Source organism: Indicator indicator, chromosome 11 (genome assembly GCF_027791375.1).
Source record: "Indicator indicator isolate 239-I01 chromosome 11, UM_Iind_1.1, whole genome shotgun sequence".
Classification (NCBI taxonomy): Eukaryota; Metazoa; Chordata; class Aves; order Piciformes; family Indicatoridae; genus Indicator; species Indicator indicator.
This window is the reverse complement of record NC_072020.1, coordinates 17,366,203-17,384,687: the sequence shown is the minus strand read 5'-3', so window position 1 is coordinate 17,384,687 and position 18,485 is coordinate 17,366,203. Positions and strand designations below refer to the sequence as shown.

Below are 18,485 nucleotides of genomic sequence, written 5' to 3'. Positions count from 1 at the left end.
CTGACAGCCCCACTTCAGTGCACACACCAGCTCCTGCCTGGGTTGGGAACTCAGTTGTTGGCTCATGCTCATCCTATCTGTATACAAAAGTCCCCCTCAAAGTCATGATGGGCTGAATGTCTCCTACAAACAAGAAACTCTTAGGTGACATCATATAACCACACATTAAACTTAGAGGTGATGGACAGGACCATACCTTGGCTTCCCCACTGTACATGATCTATGTAAAGCTTTAGAAGGATAAGAATATACACAAAATGTACACTTCATTCACAAAGTCAAGCAGCCTTCCGTAGCTGCTATTTTGTAGGGCTGTGCCTTTCTCCTATTAAAATTCCACACATGGAACTCTCTCCCTGTGCCAGCTCCTCTTCCTAAGCCATAGGATCACTTCCAGGTACATGAGTTCTTCAGGGATATGTAACAGAAGGAGCAAAAGCCCAGCCTCTAGTCGTCGCTGTCACTCCCAGACTCACTCAGCTGCAAGTCATTTCCTAAGGGGGACAAAGAAAACAACAAAGCAGCATCAGTGAGTAGCTGTTAACTCAGGTTTAGAACTATAGAATCACAGAATGGGCTGGGCTGGAAGGGACCTCCAAAGCTCATCTAGTCCAACCCCCTCTGCAGTAAGCAGGGACATCCTCAACTAGATCAGGTTGCTCAGAGCCCTGTTGAGCCTCACCTTGAATATCTCCAGGGATGGGGCCCCAGCCACCCCCCCAGAGAACCTGTTGCAGTGTACCACTACCCTCATAGTAAAGAACCTGTTCATAGCAGTCAAGCAAAGAGCAGTCAGGTTTACATGGGAGGGTTTGAGGAGCACATGAAGTGAAAGGAAGCATCACCTGCCAGTTGGATGGAGCTGCTCTCCATTTGCCACAACGTTAGTTGCTGCATGGAGCTGACACCAGGCCAGATCCAGGCCAAACTGAACAGTATCCTTAGCTCCACAGCCACCAAAGCTGCTCCCTGGTGGGAGAAGAGCACTCCCCATGCCAACAGCTGCACCAGGCATTCCACAACCTCCAGCCAGCCAGGCTCTGAACTGGGGAATTCCCTGCCTCTCCTGGCCCTTTTGAAATAGACATTTTTGGTTTAGGCCATTTGGGTAGCCAAGGCAAGGCCTCCACTTGTCAATAAGCCAAAAGGAAATTGAAAGCCATTACAGCTGAAGGCAATGGGCTGGAAAAGCTGACACATGCTGTGATGGTGAAGGGCCCCTCCAGAGTGCAAAGAGAGCACAGACAGAAGAAGCCAGGACACGGATCAAACTTACAGCCTCAGACCCTGCTCTGCTGGGATCTGGTGAGGAAGACAAAAGGGGGCAAGAATCATGCTTGTGCTCTTCACAAGCATCCTTCCATGGCCCTGTGAGAGCAGCTCTGCAAGATTTCTCCATCCTCCCTCCCCTTTTATGAAACCAGAACTTGGGTTTGACTTGAATACTCAAGCACATACTAATCCTCAGCAAAAGGATTTTAAATCCAAAGACAATTATCATTGCCTGAGAAAAGGAGATACCCTTCCAGCTCCCAAATTCTCCTGGAGTCAGAGGCTTGTTCACACTCCCTGATGTGCACAGTACTGTTGCCTGGCCCAGGAGAAGCTGGAAAGAGGCAGTTCATAACCAGGAACAGGGAAATGTTGAACCTTGATTTCCACTGAGGCATTCATGACTGCCAGGAAGACTGCCAGGCCTCTCCAGTTCTCCACCAGGCCTTTCCAGTGCTGCCTGTGTGATGCACTTGTCTCCTTCAAGCTGGGAACCCTACAGTGTTCTGTGTTTAAACTCCACCAGTCCCCTGGGTCTGCCAAGGAAGGAATGCAAGCATGCCTCGGGAGGAATTAGGAACAATTGATGATAACTAAGTTCTAGATGCTTGTAATTGCATTATTTTAACTCCACTGAGTCAGAATATAGCTCATCTAGCACCAGGCAAAGAGCAACCAAGTTGTATGCTTTCCCTCCACAGAGAGTCATGCAACAAGCTGCTTTAGAAGCAGATCTTGCACTTTTCAGAGGCTGCAGTGAGCAGAGAGTAAACCCTGTGACAAAGCAACACAGCTAACAAGGAAGACCTCAGAGGCTGTATGGCCACCAGACAGCCTTGTGCCATTCACAGCTCCTTACAGACCCTTCACTGACACATGACAACCCCTCTATTTACATCTAATCTGTGTTTTCACATTAAAATAATTCCTGTCCTCCTCTGGGCCCCAGATCCTCCCACAGTGATGCTTCTTGACCTGCAGGTTCTAGAACAAAATGCAGCAATCTCCACCCCTTCAGAGAGGTCTTAGCCCTCTGTACAAAAGCTCTGTCCATGTATTCTGGCTGGTGGAGCTCCCTGGGACTGCCACTTCACAGAGTTAGCCCAAGAGGCCAAGGAAAGGAGTGGTGCCAGCAGCCCCCCGCAGCCCTCACTTACGGAGCGTGTTCATGAGGTGGTTGCTGCCCTGTGGCCTGCTGGTGCCATTGGCCACAGCATTCCTGTTGTTGTACTGCTGGTGTGGAGGCTGGGAAGGGGACACATGTGCTGGCTCTTCCCCCTCGCTGCTGGAGCTTTCGTCTTCACTCCCAGATGAGCTTTCTGAAGCCGAGGAGCTGCTTCCGCTGCTGCTGCTCATCTGCTCGATAATCTCAACCTCTGCTCTCAGCTCTGAAATGAAAGGACATTCATCTGGTTGAAACCAGCAACAGGGCCACGTGGAATTCGGGGAAAGAATATGACAATGCAACCATTTTGTCAAGTATTAATTTCTCCCATCAAAACATCTTATATGAAATAGGGAGACAGGAAGGAAACCAAACCAATGCTGAAAGCCTTTTTACTTCGTTGTTGTAGCTAAACTTAAAGAAGCAAAGAGCACAGGTTAGTATCCTGACCCCTCATCTCCCCACTACTGTTATTTACATACTTCACACACCTGAAAGCCCTTCCTGCTGCAGTCTTTTCTACAGGTTATATGCTCTACATACAAAGTAGAGCTCCTGGTTGAGTTCTGCAGGCCAACAGCCAGCCCGTTTTTACAAAAGCATTTTGAGATGGAGGAATCGCAGCTATCAGCTGTCAGTGACATTTAGGCTTTCAGACAGCACAGAAAGCAGGGGGAATAGGCATGGCCACAACAGAACCTGCCCTGACTTCCAATCCTGTATGAAACTGCTGCAGTGCAAAGGCACAGATCTCACTGAAAAGCAACCTCAGAAGCAGATGGATCACATCAGATAACTTTACAGCAGGGCAGATGAAGACAGATGGGAATATTCCCCATGCTGGGGAGTGGCAATAATTCCTTAACCTGCTATACAGCTTATGAGAAGCCAGGAAAATACAGACTGCTCTGAACCTGGGGAGTTACTCAAGTCAGACACACCCAGTTGAGGGTTTCCATTGCAAAGAAACACTGGAACACCACCACAACAACCCCATCACCAGCAGCTAGCATGGGTGTGATGGTTTGAAACTGTCATTTTTAAGACAATGGGCTAAACTGCTGCTTACCAAATGGGCAGTCAGGTTATCACCCCAAATCACACCACATTGTTACATCTGTCCCAACTGTAAGTGGCCTCGACACCATTAGAGAACAATTCTGTTGTACCCACCCACAAAGTGGAACATTCAGTGGCTTAGCTCACCTGCCTAGGAACAGTATTAACAGGTGTCAAACACAGGAGGTGAAACTCTCAGCATCAAGGCTTTTGTTGTGCTGGAAGTTCTACACCCACAGGGTTAGCACTCACTGCTTGCCCTGCAGAAGGCACAGGCTAAAGAGACAATGAAAGAAGGGAGAGATGAGACATTGTCATCTCTGCCTGACCAAAGGAGAACAACTGCCAGGAGTCACTCACCTTAGGTCACAGTTGTGTAAGAGTGAGGTGAAGCCCAAGCTCCTTGGCTAGGGACCACCCTTCTTAGCATGGCATAGCCAGCTCATGTTAAATGAGTCTTTCTCTCAGGTGGAAATGGCAGTTTCAATGCTTCTTATCTTTAGCCCCTGCAGGAACATGTCTGAGCAACTGGAACTCTTCCTTTTATTAGTCAGATCCATTTTCCTTGGACTGCTTAACATGACAGAGGACCAGGGAAGTTTTTCAGCCTCACATTATTTGCTGTAGAGAGTTCCTCTAGCTCAGCACATATTGGTTTGAGAAATTCAGTTTCGTTTTGCCACTTTTTAACCTGCTGTTGTTCAAAGTTCAGAGCTCAATTTCAAATGCTCTAGTTGTGTTGAATCAGAGGCAAGGGAGAGCTGCTGAAAGGCAGCAGCCACATGCTGGATATTGAAGGACAGTGGGATTGCTCCTCAACTTACTTCCTAAATCTAGATCCCCAACTAGACTGCCTGTGTAATCTGCACTTTAGCTGTGTGCCAGGCACATCTTCTTCCTCTTGAACACACAGTATAAGAATCCTAGAATGGCTCAGGTTAGAAGGGACTTCAGAGCTCATCTCCTCCAACCCCCCCACCCTGGGCAGGGACACCTCCCAACTGGACTCAGCTGCTCAAGGCCTCATCCAGCCTGGCCTTGAACACCTCCAGGCAAGAGGCATCAACAACCTCCCTGGGCAGCCTATTCCAGAGTCTCACCATCCCCATACTGAAGAACTTCTTCCTCAGATCCAGTCTAACCCTGCTCTGCCTCAGCTTCAAACCATTTCCCCTTGTCCTGTCTCTAGACACCCTCAGGAAAAGTCCCTCTGCAGCCTTCCTGTAGGATCCCTTCAGGTACTGGCAGGCTGCTATTAGCTGTCCCTGGAGCCTTCTCTTCTCCAGGCTGAACACCCCCAGCTCCCTCAGCCTGTCCTCATAGCAGAGGTGTTCCAGCCCTTGGATCATCTTCATGGTCCTCCTCTGGACCCTTGGAAAGCTCATGATGAAGCATGCTTTGGAATTTCATGGGTAACACAGTGGCATGCAAATGTCAAAATGTAAGATAACTAGAGAGGGGATCTCCCTAGTTTTGATCTGCACAGTGGGTTTCCATTCTTTAAGAGTCTTTAAGTGAAGGTGGAGCATTAATTGTCTGGAATTGACTGCTAATGGCAAAACTGAGATGCATCCTGTGTTATTAATGACAGCATCCTATGCAGTGCTAGTGGGAATTCTGTTTTTCCTTTGGATTTAGGAACAGGATCTTTGGCTTTCCTGGTCTGGTAGGAGGCATCCCTGCCCATGGCAGAAGGGTTAAAACTAGATGATCTTTAAGGTTTTTTTCTAACCCAAACCATTCTATGATTTTAGGTAAACAAGAAGCTTTTCAGATTTTTAAGCACTGAATTTAGGGTCTCCAAAGCAGAACTATGGTTTTGGGGCTCTTTTTTTTTTTTTTCCCAAGTAGGGCATGCTGTAATTATGTCAATGTTAGTGAAAGAATTTCTGTGATTGTCAAATACATCTGATAAACACTGATTATTTCATACACATAAATGGCTGCATTGTGGGGGATGTCTGAGAATGTTCACTGCTTAATGGAATGTCATCAGATGCAGCCAAGTATTCAAAAGAACAAGCCCTTATCCTCTCTTTGCTCCCTTCAGGCAGGAGGACAACATAACAGCTTGCAGGGAAAAGAATCCCAGACACAGCCTCCCAAAGGCTTCATGCAGGGGAGGACTGGTGCAATTCCCACAGGCTCTGACTCTATCCTCAGGTGCTGCTGTTTGGACAGCTGTATAATGGGAAAGAGAACTGATCTACCTGCAAGTTCCTTTCCCAGCTCATCTGAGAGGGGAGCTCTGGGAATGTATATCTGAGAGTACTGGGGAAGAGCAGAAACTTGCACTGAGGTTAGCTTAAAACTATCACCGGAGCTGCATCTTATCACGTCCTGAAGTAGCACACACTGGGAGCAAGAGAATCCCTGCACCACAGATCCTTCAGCCACCTCCTCTGGGGATTCTCAATTCTGTGCAGTGCCCACTAAAGAAAAACCACAGAATTTCAGCTTTATGCTTTGTCTTTCTTTTGTACAAAGGAGGTATTTCCAAGTTCCACCAAAAGGAAAGCCAGTGCTTGGGTAGCAGTATTGGATCCATACTGAGACCAGTGCTGCTTAATCTTTTCATCGATGGTATCAACAGCAAGACTGAGGCACCCTCAGAAAGTCTGCAAATGATACCAAGCTGAGTGGTGTGGTTGGTTAAGTCTGAAGGATGGGATGGGGCCATCCAGAGGGACCTGGACAGGCTGAAGAGATGGCTGAGCAGAATCTCATGAGGTTCAGTAAGGCAAGGCCCTGCACCTAGGCCAGGGCAATCCTACAAGAGCAATCCAGGGGGTGATGAGACTGAGAGCAGCCCTGCAGAGAAGGACTTGGGCGTGCTGGTGGAGGAGAAGCTGGACAGGAGCCAGCAATGGGCACTTGCAGCCCAGAAAGCCAAAGGCAGCCTGGGCTGCATCCAAAACAGTGTGGCCAGAGATGGAGAGAGGAGATCCTGCCCCTCTGCTCTGCTGAGACCTCACCTGCAGTGCTGTGTCCAGCTGTGGGATGCCAGCTGATGGAGAGGGTCCACAGGAGGCCACAAAAATGATTAGGGGGCTGGAGCACATCTGCTATGAGAACAGACTGAGGGAGCTGGGGGTGTTCAGCCAGCAGAAGAGAAGACTCCAGGCAGACCTAACAGCAGCCTGACAGTACCTGAAGGGGGCTACAAGAAGGCTGCAGAGGGACTGTTTGCAAAGGCCTGCAGGGACAGGATGAGGGGAATGGTTTGAAATGAGAGCAGAGCAGATTTAGATTGGATGTGAGGAACAGATTCTGTACCATGAGGGTGCTGGAACACTGCAACAGGTTGCCCAGGGAGGTAGTTGAGGCCCCATGCCTGGAAATATTCAATGTGAGGCTGGAGAAGGCTCTGAGCAAGCTGCTTTAGTGGGGGATTTCCCTGCTGAGTGCAGGGGGGTTGGATTGGACGACCTTTAGAGGTCCCTTCCAACCCAAACCATTCTATGATTCTCTGATTCTAAAAGAGTCTCCTCAGAACTTACAAGCCCTTGTTAATAAGAAGACAGGTTGAGGGCAGGTAACAGCACTGCAGACTATCTCACAGCTTTTACAGGTAGGTTTTATTAATTACTTTTATTGTACAATGGTACCATTTTAGCTCTACTTTTCCCAAGCAGTTTCTTATGATATAAATGGCTCAGAAATGCTGATGCTCTAGACAATCAATGCTGGAAAGAAGTTATAAAGAGCCTATACTGCAAGCAAAAAAACCCTGCTCAGGTATTTTTGCTCTTTTGGGGCCTTGAATGACTCTCCCTATAAAACACCAACTTGAAGTCCTTTTTTTTAGTACAAGTCAGGTGTTGTTTTGCTTGACTGTGGAAATGAAACATCAAAAGTTATTTATTTGGATGATGAAAAACTTACTGGGAGAGTTATAACCAATGTGATTTCTATTTTAGCCCATTAGAAAATGGTCTTTGTAGAAGAGATGTCACAGCTGACCAACGTCATTAAGGTTTACGAGTTGCTGTCTGTATACAAGATGTGCCCCAAGGGGTGAAGGAACTTATTCCACACACTGAGAAAAGATATTTGAAATCCACAAGTGATTAAGTTCTTATCACTTGTTATCTTTCTTCTTACCTATGACACAGAAAATAAAAATGGCACTGCAGCTAAGGGAACTGTGGCTAACACCCTCAGATGGAGACTCTGCCTGCTGACCAGCATCCAGGGATTGCAAACACTGCTGCTGCCAGAGAGTGAGGCCAGCCAGCACCTATGCAAACACACAGATAGCTTAGCAGTGAAAATGTCACCTGAACTGAAAAAATATCCCTGCTAGGTAATTAACAGAGTCTGGGCAATTAACACAGGCTAAGTCTACAGGCGAAAATAGCTATATAAGACAAAAAAAGAGAAAGAGACCCAGAAAAAAAGAACAATCTTCTATAAAAAATAACTGCATCTGGTGCCAGAGAAGAAACACAAGAGAACCAAACAAAAATTTCAGTTTGAAGTCTTCCTTCTTCTGACAGTCTAGCCAGATACCACCCCAGTATGAAAGGAGAGACAGCATGCCCTGCCTGCAGCAAAGCATGGCGACAAAGCACTGCTTAAGCAGGAGGCTGAGGGCAGCCAGCCAGCCCCTCAAGGTGGCTCAGCAGAAGCACAGCAGCTCCGTGGCAGCTGTGACCAAGGCTGCAGAAGAGAAAGCTGCAGGGCTGTTTTCTCTCATCCTGCCCCTGCCAGCAGTGCTGGGCACAGGAGCAGCTCCAGCCTGGTGGTGGGAACGCAGCCACTCAGCCCTTCCACCCCACTGGCAGCAGCTTCAGCTCCACTCAGTGCAGGACAGCTCCTCCAAGCCACGGTTCCATAACCAGATCTCAGATCATTAGCTTTTGTGGTTGTTTCCATTCGACTGCTCTAGCAACCAGCTACACATTTCCCAATTCATGCTTATTCTGACTGCTTTTCAGAATAGAGAAACAGTTTGGAACAAAGAAAACTATCCAGAAAAGGAGGTTCTCTCATGCCAGGGGAGACTGCAGCATAAGTATCTGTGTTGGCAGAGGAGCATCAATAATTCACTCAGATGCCTTAAAGATAACCAACCTGTCAAGTAGCAGCTTTTAATCTCTGAACATTCCCACAGTTTTATAAACTGCACACTCATTTTTTTTCATTATAAAGAGGAAAGGCAAACCCAGCCCAAACTCAGGAAACTACAAACCCTTCTTTACCTCTCTTAATGTCATCCAGCTGCGGCTCAGGCGAGGGGTTATCCTTCAAAGGAGAAGTTTTGGGCCCAGCTGCTGGCTTGGTTGGGGCTCTGAACTGTGAAGGAGGCTGAGATGCTCGGGCAGACTGCTGCTCTATCCGGGCCTGAATCTTACTGCTGCCTTCTGCTCTGCAAAGACAAACCCACCACGGACATCAGCATTGGCAACATCCTGGCACTGGGGTGTCACCCATGCTTTCCTTTTGAACAGTGAACTGCAGCTTTCTTTAAGCAACTCCTGCTTTCAGTAACAAGCCAGCATCCACCACTGCACTGCAGCACCCTTGCAGAATGTCCTTTCCATCCAGACTGGTTCAGTGGTACCAAATTCTCTTCTTGAAGAACAAAGAAGGCTTTAATTCAGCAATCAGCATTTGTATTTTTTTCAAAACCAATCAGCAATCGTAGTAACATAAAGTAACTGCACAACAAAACAAATCCACTCGTAGCAAAACCCTGCTGAAAACAACCACAGCAGAAGGAAGAGATTTCTCACTTGCAATTAAATCGTCTCAAACCCATCTCCTCTCTTAGAGGTCAACTCGACTGGAGCAATCATTCTTGCTGCTAAATGCAGCATGCAAGCATTTAATTCCTGCTTCTCATTCATTTGCCATTATCCCTTAAAAACAGTTTAAGCTGTTTCCTTAGTGGGAAATAGCCTCCAGAGCGACGCTGTGCTTAGCTGCTCAGTTCAGGTCAGGAACTTCTTCCTTTCACTAACTCAGTGATGGGATGGAGACCACAGGACGCTCAATATCCTTGGCAGTGAAAGTAGCAACCTCAAAGGTCATCTAATTCCAACCCCTATGGGCAGGGACACCTCCTATAACCCCAAAATACACACTGGATCCTCCTTTTAACCTTCGGCCACCTAGGCCACATAGAATCACCATGTCCCCAAGTGCCATGGCCACACGTTTCTTGAACACCAGGAATGGGGACTACACCACCTCCCTGGGCAGCCTGTTCCAATCCCTGACCACTCTTGCAGCAGTGAATTTTTTTCCTCATCTCCAACCTAAGCCTCCCCTGGTGCAACTTGAAGGCATTTCCTCTTGTCTCATCACTAATTACTTGAGAGAAGAGACTGACCATCTGCCTCCGACCACCTTTCAGGGAGCTGTATAGAGCCAGGTCTCCCCTTAGCCTTTTTTTCTTCAGACTAAACACCCCCAGTTCCCTCAGCTGCTCCTCACCAGCCCTGTTCTCCAGACCCTTCACCAGCATCGTTGCCCTCCTCTGGACACACTCCAGCCCCTCGGTGTCTCTGTTATACCGTGGCACCCAAAACTGAACACAGTATTCAAACTGTGGCCTCACCAGTGCCCCGAACAAGAACAAGGATTCTTTTTCATGAGATATGTGAACAACTGTTTTCTCTTTAAATCCCAATAGCCTGTGGTCCAGTGATGCTGAAAAAACACCATCAGGGACAACAGGTACCTGCAGAGCAGCAAGGCTACAAAAAATGTTCCAGCTGCACACACTGTGTGCAGTGAAGGAAGAATATTGGGTCAGAGAGGGTTTCTGGGCTCAGCAGCTTGTCCAGACAAAATCTCACAGCCACTACTTCTACAGTTCCTCCTCCGCTGGATGCTTTGAGTTTATGTTTCCCTTTATTTATCACTGATCCAAGGCAGGGATGAGTGTTTCTTGCTCCCTAGGAGTGTATTAGTAAAGCATCATGACTGCTTCCACAGGATATCCTTTTGATAGCCCTAATATTTCTATGGTCTTTTTCAGCTAACTCGAGATTCCTGAAACATATTCCAGCTTCCAAAGCTTCAAATCATCAGAGATGTTTGTTTCACTGTCAACTATAATTATGTCCTTTCAGCAATAGAGCATTTCCAGATTCCTTACTCTTGGATTCACGCTCCTACTGGCGTTTCTAGGCAAGATAATTGGCCATGTGAAGCCTGTAAGGCTTGGTAATTAAACACCACTACCAAAGAAAAGAAAACAGAGCTCTGCTTCCAAAGAGTCTGAGGAAGAAACTTCAGCAAGAGTTAAGCTTATCAGCAGTCCTGTCGCCAGCTTTACCTTGTTTTTTTGACTTGGATGCTGCTACTAAGCTTTTCCAGCACATACTCCCCAGTGTCATGGTTGATAATGAGCACACAGTCCTTCTGATACGGCCTTTTGTTTCCTTTGAACACAGTCATGGGTGGAGTGGAGCCCTGGTATCAAAGAGAGAGCACACATTTGGTTAGATTCCCCTGTCCCAACGTTCATGATAAATGACTCCAGGCAGCGCAATGATCACCAGGCTGGGCAGTTAATCTTTAGCTCCTGCAGAAAATGTTCGTTCATGAGAAGGGAAAAATACAGCTGTGTGCAGCAGATCAGGCATTTCCTCATGCCTTTCAGCATTTTAAACATCTCTGCAGGGACAAAACATGTTCTCTTGGATGCCTTTGTTTACAGGACTCATTCCCCACATGGTAACCTAAGAGAATTTGCATCGTTTGCCCTGATGAGTGTCAGAAATCTTCCTGAGGTTTCTCCTTCAGAAAACATGGGTTTGGATAAGAGATAAAGTTGTGACTAATTGTGTAGCAGAACTGTTTCCTGAAGAAATATTTGGTCAACTGAAGAAAAGTAATTTAATATGCTTTGTATTTATTTCTCTGTCTATATAAAAGGTAGATTACAAGTAACTGTCACCAACCATGTAAGGACAACTGCCTTCTTCAAAGCCAGAGCAGCACAGGGACACAATGCAGTTCACAGAATGGTAGGGATTATAAGGGACCTCTTGAGATCAAGTCCAATCCCCCTGCCAAGGCAGGGTCATCTAAAGAAGGTCACACAGGAACATGTCCAAGTGGGTTTTGAATGTCTCCAGAGAAGGAGACTGCACTACCTCTCTGGGCAGCCTGCTCCAGGGCTCTGTCACTCCTAAATTAAAGAGGTTCCTCCTCATGTTTAAATGGAACTTCTGATGTCCAAATTTGTGCCCCTTACCTCTTATCCTCTCACTGGGCACCACTAAACAAAGCCTGGTGCAATCCTCCTGCCACCCACCCTTGAAGTACTGATCAGCATTGATGAGATCCCTCCTCAGTCTTCTCTTTCCCAGAGAAGAAAGCCCCAGTTCTCTCAGTCTTTCCTCACAGGAGATGTTCGAGACCCCTCAGCATCATACTGACATCTCTTCTCCAAAGCAAACAGGATACTGTGACACCTTCCAGGAATCCCCACGTCCCACAGAGCCATGTCCCAATGGCTTAGGCTAAGGAGCAATAGAGACATGCTCATGTGGCTGGGACTGTGCCCAGCTGTGCTGCGTCCCCAGACCTGGGCTAAGAGGATATCTGTGGTCAGCAGCAAGGACATAGGACATGCCACTCAAAGGGGACACACAGAAACACCTTCTCAGCTAGGAGACCTCCTCAGACCTCTCTGCAATGTACAGCTACTGTACAAAAGACATTGCAAAAAAAACCCAGCTTATTTGGACATGGTATAGGAAAGCAGCCAAAGTCAGGGAGAAAGCGGAAAAGGGCACTCTTGTGTCACACTTTATTCTGAGCAGCAGAAACTCACAGTCAGATTTTAGCCACTCAGTGCAGTTCCTGTTCTCCCTATTGCTAATGAACAGAATTATGTTTGAATTTAAAAGAGCTTCAGAATAGTAAGGGTGGGGAAAAATACCAGAATTCTCAACAAAGGCACAGTGAGAGATACAGATAGGATGAAGAAAGGATGTCTCAAGAAAGCCTGCTCTTCACAGGCATGTCACATCTTTATCACTCCTGCATTTGAGCGAGGAAAGGAACATTTAAGAGAATAAAAAGCAAGCTGACAGTCAAATCCTGATTGCTATTGACAACTAAGCCAGGAAACGTATAATGCACAACTTTAATGCAAATTGATCAGTGTTTGTTTGCTGTCCTCCTGCTACCCAGTAGTCTCCTAACTCAGCAAAGACTGGGATTTTGGCTAAAAAAATAAGCAGATATGGAACCCTGCTTAAGCAAATGAACAGCCTCAGCCATCTGTTTCAAATGAAACCTTTAGGTTTGATGCTAGTGCCCAAAAAACAGTGGCTCACAGATCCTGCTGATCATAGGATAGAAGGAGGAAGCAGGTAAAAGGGGTGACATTGAATCAATTTGTCTCCATGCATCAGGGTTTTTTAACAAACAGAAATTATTCACAACTATTAAAGGCATTAAATCACGGAATGGTAGAGGTTGGAAGGGACCTCCAGGGATCATCCAGTCAAACCCCACTGTCAGAGCAGGATCACCTAGGGCAAGGTCACACAGGAATGTATGCAGGTGGGTTTTGAATGTCTCCAGAGAAGGAGACTTCACAACCTCTCTGGGCAGCCTGTTCCAGTAGCAAACATGTTCCACATGTAGAAGCAGTCCTTCAACTTATCCAAGCAGCAAGAAACACCAAAATATCTCCACTGAACAAATCATCAGAGGTATCATCAGAGGTATCCTCAGGGACTAGTTCAAAACACAACTCCTAATCTAAGTCTTACCCAGTCGTTGAGCAACCGAGAACCAAAGCAGGATCCAAGCAGTTTAGTCCATCTTGTCAGGCTGAAACTACCCCAGAATTTCTTACCTTCCCTAGCTCTCAGTCTGCAGCAGGTGACAATGCCCTGGACTAGGACACATGGAGCAAGTGTGCTCAGCACCCTCAGCTGCCTGGGCTCCTGAGCATGCTGAAGGTTGACGCTGCTTGTGCTCACCAGAGGACAAACCAGACTCAGCAGTGCACAGATGCTGGACACAAATGTAAGTGAACAACACTGTTCCCACTCAGTCCAAGGCCACTGCTACGAATCCTGCTCTCAAATAGCACTGCCGTGCTCATCATTTTTATAGGCACACCCCAGCAGCTGACCTCCTGATGCACTAAAGGTGACCCAAGCCACATTAAAAACAAGAACAGGAGGAAGCAGGCAAAAAGCTTCACTCAGTGAAAATTATCACAGTGCCATCACCTGCTAATTAAATCCCAACATGCTAGAATAAACAACACCAAAAGGATCTGACTCATGGCTTCCAAAATGCCTGGTGCCCCCTGCAACCACCAGTGCCACTGATGCCTGCCAGTTCTGCTTTATGGGCTTGACCCAGCATTAACTGCAGCTCACAAACACCTCCCATGCCAGCAGGCAAGCACTGGCTTTTGTCTTGGTAAGGAAACCACTGAGGCTTCAATTACAAACCAGTTGCAGCTACAAACAGTTTGATCACTTGTTTTATTGCTGTTTGGCCTCCACTCTCACAGGGCAGATCTTTATGGCATAATTTGACAAAAAGACAAAAGTGCAAAGAACATTTCCCTCAGACAGCAACTGCCCTGGAGAGCGTACAAGGACACATGTAACAAACTTACTGGGATATGGGGCAAGGTGATGGTTACGTCGTCTCCTTTACCGACCTGGAGGTCCCCCTCACAAGAGGTATCAATCGATGCTGGCTTAAAATCATCTGGGGAGGGAAACAATTGTGATTACATTTCTTAGAGGCTTCAGAAGTGTCACCCTGCCCTGCCCAGAGCCACTGCACACTGACTGGGATTGCAGCTGATGCTGGAGCACACACCAGTGCTTGCAGTGGGGTGGGATAATGCACCAGCCCCAAGGTGTCTGTGCTTAGGGTGCCCGTCATAGGATGGTACCAGACTCTCTACCTCCTTTGTGAAATGAAAGGAAGATTTTACACCTTCTGCATGAAGACCAAAAGCAGACTTCTCCAAAGCTCAGGCTCTGACAACTGAGTTTGCAAGCAGGTGTAAAACTGTACCATGTATCTCAAGAGTATCAGCTTCAGGACTCGGGGTCTGTGTGGCTGCTGCCAGTTCCAAACCTGAGGACACCTTCTGTGACAAAGACCAATCTAGTGACACCAACTCCTGTAGCCGTACTGGCATTTCTGGCTATTTAACAGCCATCTTGCCTCCACAATACCTCCTCAAGGGCAAAGGAGACCCCTGAACCCACTCATGAGGTGCTGACCTTACTTAGTCCAAAGCCACTGCAGATGGAAAGCATGACCAAGGCGAGACTCCAACAGCTTTAGACTAACCCTAATTTGAAGTATTTTTGCTGCATTGTACAGAATGTTTTGCCCCCCCATACAAGGCACTTCAGTATTTATTTGAACTAAGAACATTTTAACTTAAAATTATTTCCCCTCATTATTGTCATGCTGGTGAGCCACTAAAAAAAAAAAAAGGAAAAAATATCAGAAGCTGTAATCTTTTCACAGAGGTTCGCAGTGAACTAAGAGCAGGCAAATATAGGTTGGCTTGCTTTGTTGGGTTTTAAGATAAGCCTCCATTCAGTTCTAGCATCTCTGGGTATGAAGAGGTGCAATTACATTCACCATCAAGGTTTTTAATTACCATATTAGTTAAGAAATTACTATCTCAGAACAAATTTAAGCAATGATTCCACTGCGAAAAGCACACTTGCAAAAAACAAAAACAAACCCCCAGCTTACAGTAACTTCTCATTAGGAAGATGTTAATGTCTAATTGGGTTTCACTCTGACAGCACCACAAGCAGAATCAGGCACGCTTGACTTCATCTTGATGCCTTAACTGCCAGACCAAATCATACCCTTCATTTCCATCTGAGCAATCTATTTCTAGCCATTGCTTCCCACCTTCTTCATGTGCAAGCTTGCTAAATAAAACAAACCAGCTGCACAAGAGCCGGTGGCTTTGCCAACAAGGCATCAGGAGTTGCAGCTAAAAGGAGTATCAATACCACACCTCCTCCCTGGGTATCAGCAGAACACAGCTACTCTACACAAAGACTCAACAAACTCTTGTCATCTGGACAGCTTACTAGGTGCATGTGCTTGGCTAGCCATGCATGAATGTCCCTCCAAGTCCACCCAAGTGCAGTCCTTCCTCCAAAAGCCTCCTGTTTTTAAGACACATTTCCCAGGGATAATCCTTTTTTTTTTCCCCCAGTACAGTGTTTCATAAACATTTTGGAAAGGAATGAAGTCTTTTAAGAAGGCCAAAACAGATTTAGCCTGCAAAATCCTCTTATTGTGGTTTGGGTGAAGAGGATTATGAGAACAATGTAGTGCTGGGATCCCAGATACATCATTCCAGATCAACAGTTAGGGGAAAAAATAATAATGTATCACCAGGAAATGAAGAGATCTCACTTGAAAGTCATGGGTAGAAAATGCAACACACACAGAGGCTCTTTTGAAATAACCCTGCATTCTTCCAGATGTCATCTGAAGAGCTTTGGCTTTGCAATCTCTTAATGAATTTATTACTGAAGCACTTCCAGTTGTAGGAACCCAGTGCATTTCTACCTGGATATGGCTGAGGTTTAATTCATGCACTAACGGACAACAACCTCATTTGTTTGATAGTTGGGCTGGTTTAATATTTTGATTTCTAACTGGGGATTTGCTGGAGAAAGCTGTCCAGTGCTGTGTGTAAAGGGGTATATGCACCAAACCCATGGAATGGGATCCTTTAGCGTGGGGGAGTTATGTATGAGCAGGGGGGTGAAATACAAAATTTAAGTGTTGATCCACTAGCCAGAGTTTACTGCTGAGCAAAACAGCCTCAGCCACTAACTGCTTGGGGAGCAGCACAGGCTAGAAAGCTGTGATTTCATGTCACTCTCAAGGGACTTAATATGATCAACATTACTTTCTCATAGTGTATGGACATGGGCCATGAGGTTGAGTCTAGGATTATGCATCATTAACCAAAAAATCCTACTGTTAACCATATAAATTCCCCCAACTTAATACAGAGCCACTGAAACCTAAGTTTAGTGTTACTTTCATTTACTCTTGGTGATTTATCATAGAATGGCTTAGGTTGGAAAGGACCTTAGAGATTATCTGCTGCAACCTACTACTCATTCTAAACATTGTACTCGTTTAGGGGAGGCAAAGACAATTTCTCGCCCACAGAATTCAAGTACAGAGACACAGTGAACTTCTCTTCAGTCTTATGATGGGAAATGAAATGTGCCCAATGCTAGAACGGAGCAGCTGAACTATCTGGTGTCTAAAAGGCACGGATGTCCTTCCAGTTATTGAACTGCTGGAGACCCTGCCCAGGTTTTGACACTGATGAGGCAGCGCCTGACCCGCCACTGCTGCTGGCTCTCCTGGGCAGCGACTGCCGTCTGCTCCGTCGGCAGCCGGCTGCTGGCAGCCGGGCCGGGGCCGCTGGCAGCTGCTTGCCCTATTGGGGCCGCTGCTCGCCCCTTGCCTCACGGAGAAAATCCCTAGCTACAGAGCGAACCGATGCCGCCGGGGCTGCGGTCCAACGCAGCTCCGTTGCAGGCTCTGCGGCAGGTCCGGGCGACGCGCGGCCACCCGCGCTGCAGCTGCCACGACAGAACAAACCGAGCGCCAGTGCCCGCAGGCAGGGTCGCGTCGTGCTGCCGACGCTCCTCTCAGGAAACACTTCACAAGCTCCTCGCCCACCCAGTTCGGACCCCCTCCCGCCGGCTCCTCCGCGGGGAAAACACGCGTGGAGTGACGGGGAGGGGACACCGGCACTGAGGGGGACGGGAGAGGGGCACACTGGCGCCGAGGGGGACCGAAGCCTTGGAGTGGCGGTTTAAACGAGGCGGAGAGGCGCAGCGGCGACCAGGACGAGAGGAAGGCTCCGTCGTGGCGGGACGGAGACGGCCCTTAGCGAGCAAGAGGCCGCGGAAGAACACCAGGAGGAAGCCTTGGCGAGGCTGGCAGGGCGCCGCACAGGTGCTGCCCTCCGCCCCGGGGCTGTTCGGCGGGCAGGGGTCCGGGGACAGGGGACTCGCTGGCAGGAGAGACCGGCCCGCCAGAAGGGGAAGTGCGGCCGGGGCAGGGGCCGGGGCGCGGGAGGGAAGCGGCAAGAAGGGGCGGCCGCGGCGGGGCCCGCGGGAGAGCAGGGACGGCGCTCACAGCGGATGGTGTGGAAGGAGGCCTTGGGCCGCCGCTCGAAGCTCTCGCCCAGCTGCAGCGGGTGCTCCTCCTTGTCCAGCAGCGAGTTCGCCGAGCCGTTCATGTCCCCGCTCCGTACCGTCCCTTCCTCGCCTGGCCCGGCTGGTCCCTTCCTCTCCTCCGTGCGCTGCCGCCCGGCGCCCTTCCGGGGGCCGAGTGCAGCCGGGAAACTGCTCCGGGGCCGGCGGCGCTGGGTACGGCGGGGTGAGGCGAGGACGCTGGGCTGAGCGGCGGCCGCTGACCGCGCAGAAGGGGCGCGGGTCCCCGAGGGACGTCCCTCAGCAGAGGGGGAACCCAGCGCTGCCCGCCCTGCGCAGGGCCGGGCCGGGCAGGAGGGGCCTTGACTGCTGGGCGCCTCGGTATGGTGGGGGCCCGGCCCCTGTGGGGAAGCAGGGCTGGGGGACAGCCGGTGTCCTTGCGGGGGAGCGGGGATCCCTCAGAGCTGGGTTAAAGACCTTTGAGAGGCTCTGCGTGCTGAACGGCTGCTGTTAAGCGCCTTTGGCGTGGTGCTAATTGCCCTCCGCAGTGCTCTCTGGGTACAGAGCGGGCCCTGAAAGGAGCAGGTTGGGTGTTTATTGATTTTTCTAACTTGTCTTATGAAGAAATATCAACATTTTGGCTGCGTGGGCCCTACTGGGCTGTGCGGGATTAAATTCACGTTAAATTCACTGCAAAACTCTAATAAGTGCACACTGTAACTTTTCCTCTTTTTTTCCCTTCTGCTTCTAGATCCTCATTTTACCTAAATTAAGTGATGAAAGATGTACTAAAGAAAAAAAAGTTAGCCTTGGGTCTT

At 48.2% G+C, this 18,485-nt stretch overlaps 1 protein-coding gene across 1 annotated transcript; it reads right to left on the bottom strand.

The window, feature by feature from the left end:
- Positions 1-249: 249 nt before the first annotated feature.
- On the bottom strand, positions 250-17,785 carry EAF1 (ELL associated factor 1). The gene is made up of 6 exons (XM_054384931.1): positions 17,651-17,785; positions 14,106-14,200; positions 10,785-10,921; positions 8,701-8,867; positions 2,430-2,660; positions 250-494 (listed from the first exon to the last, which is right to left on the bottom strand). Exons 1-6 carry the CDS (start codon positions 17,751-17,753, stop codon positions 448-450), a joined length of 780 nt encoding a protein of 259 aa, XP_054240906.1. The 5' UTR covers positions 17,754-17,785; the 3' UTR covers positions 250-447.
- Positions 17,786-18,485: the final 700 nt, after the last annotated feature.

Bases quoted from the DNA above. Each gene is read 5' to 3' on its own strand.
- EAF1 (XM_054384931.1), bottom strand. From the start codon at position 17,753: ATGAACGGCTCGGCGAACTCGCTGCTGGACAAGGAGGAGCACCCGCTG. The intron at 14,201-17,650 runs GTGAGCGCCGTC...TTCCCTCCCCAG, and splicing joins CTCCTTCCACACCATCCGCT to ATGATTTTAAGCCAGCATCG. The intron at 8,868-10,784 runs GTAAAGCTGGCG...TTGTCTTTGCAG, and splicing joins ATCCAAGTCAAAAAAACAAG to AGCAGAAGGCAGCAGTAAGA.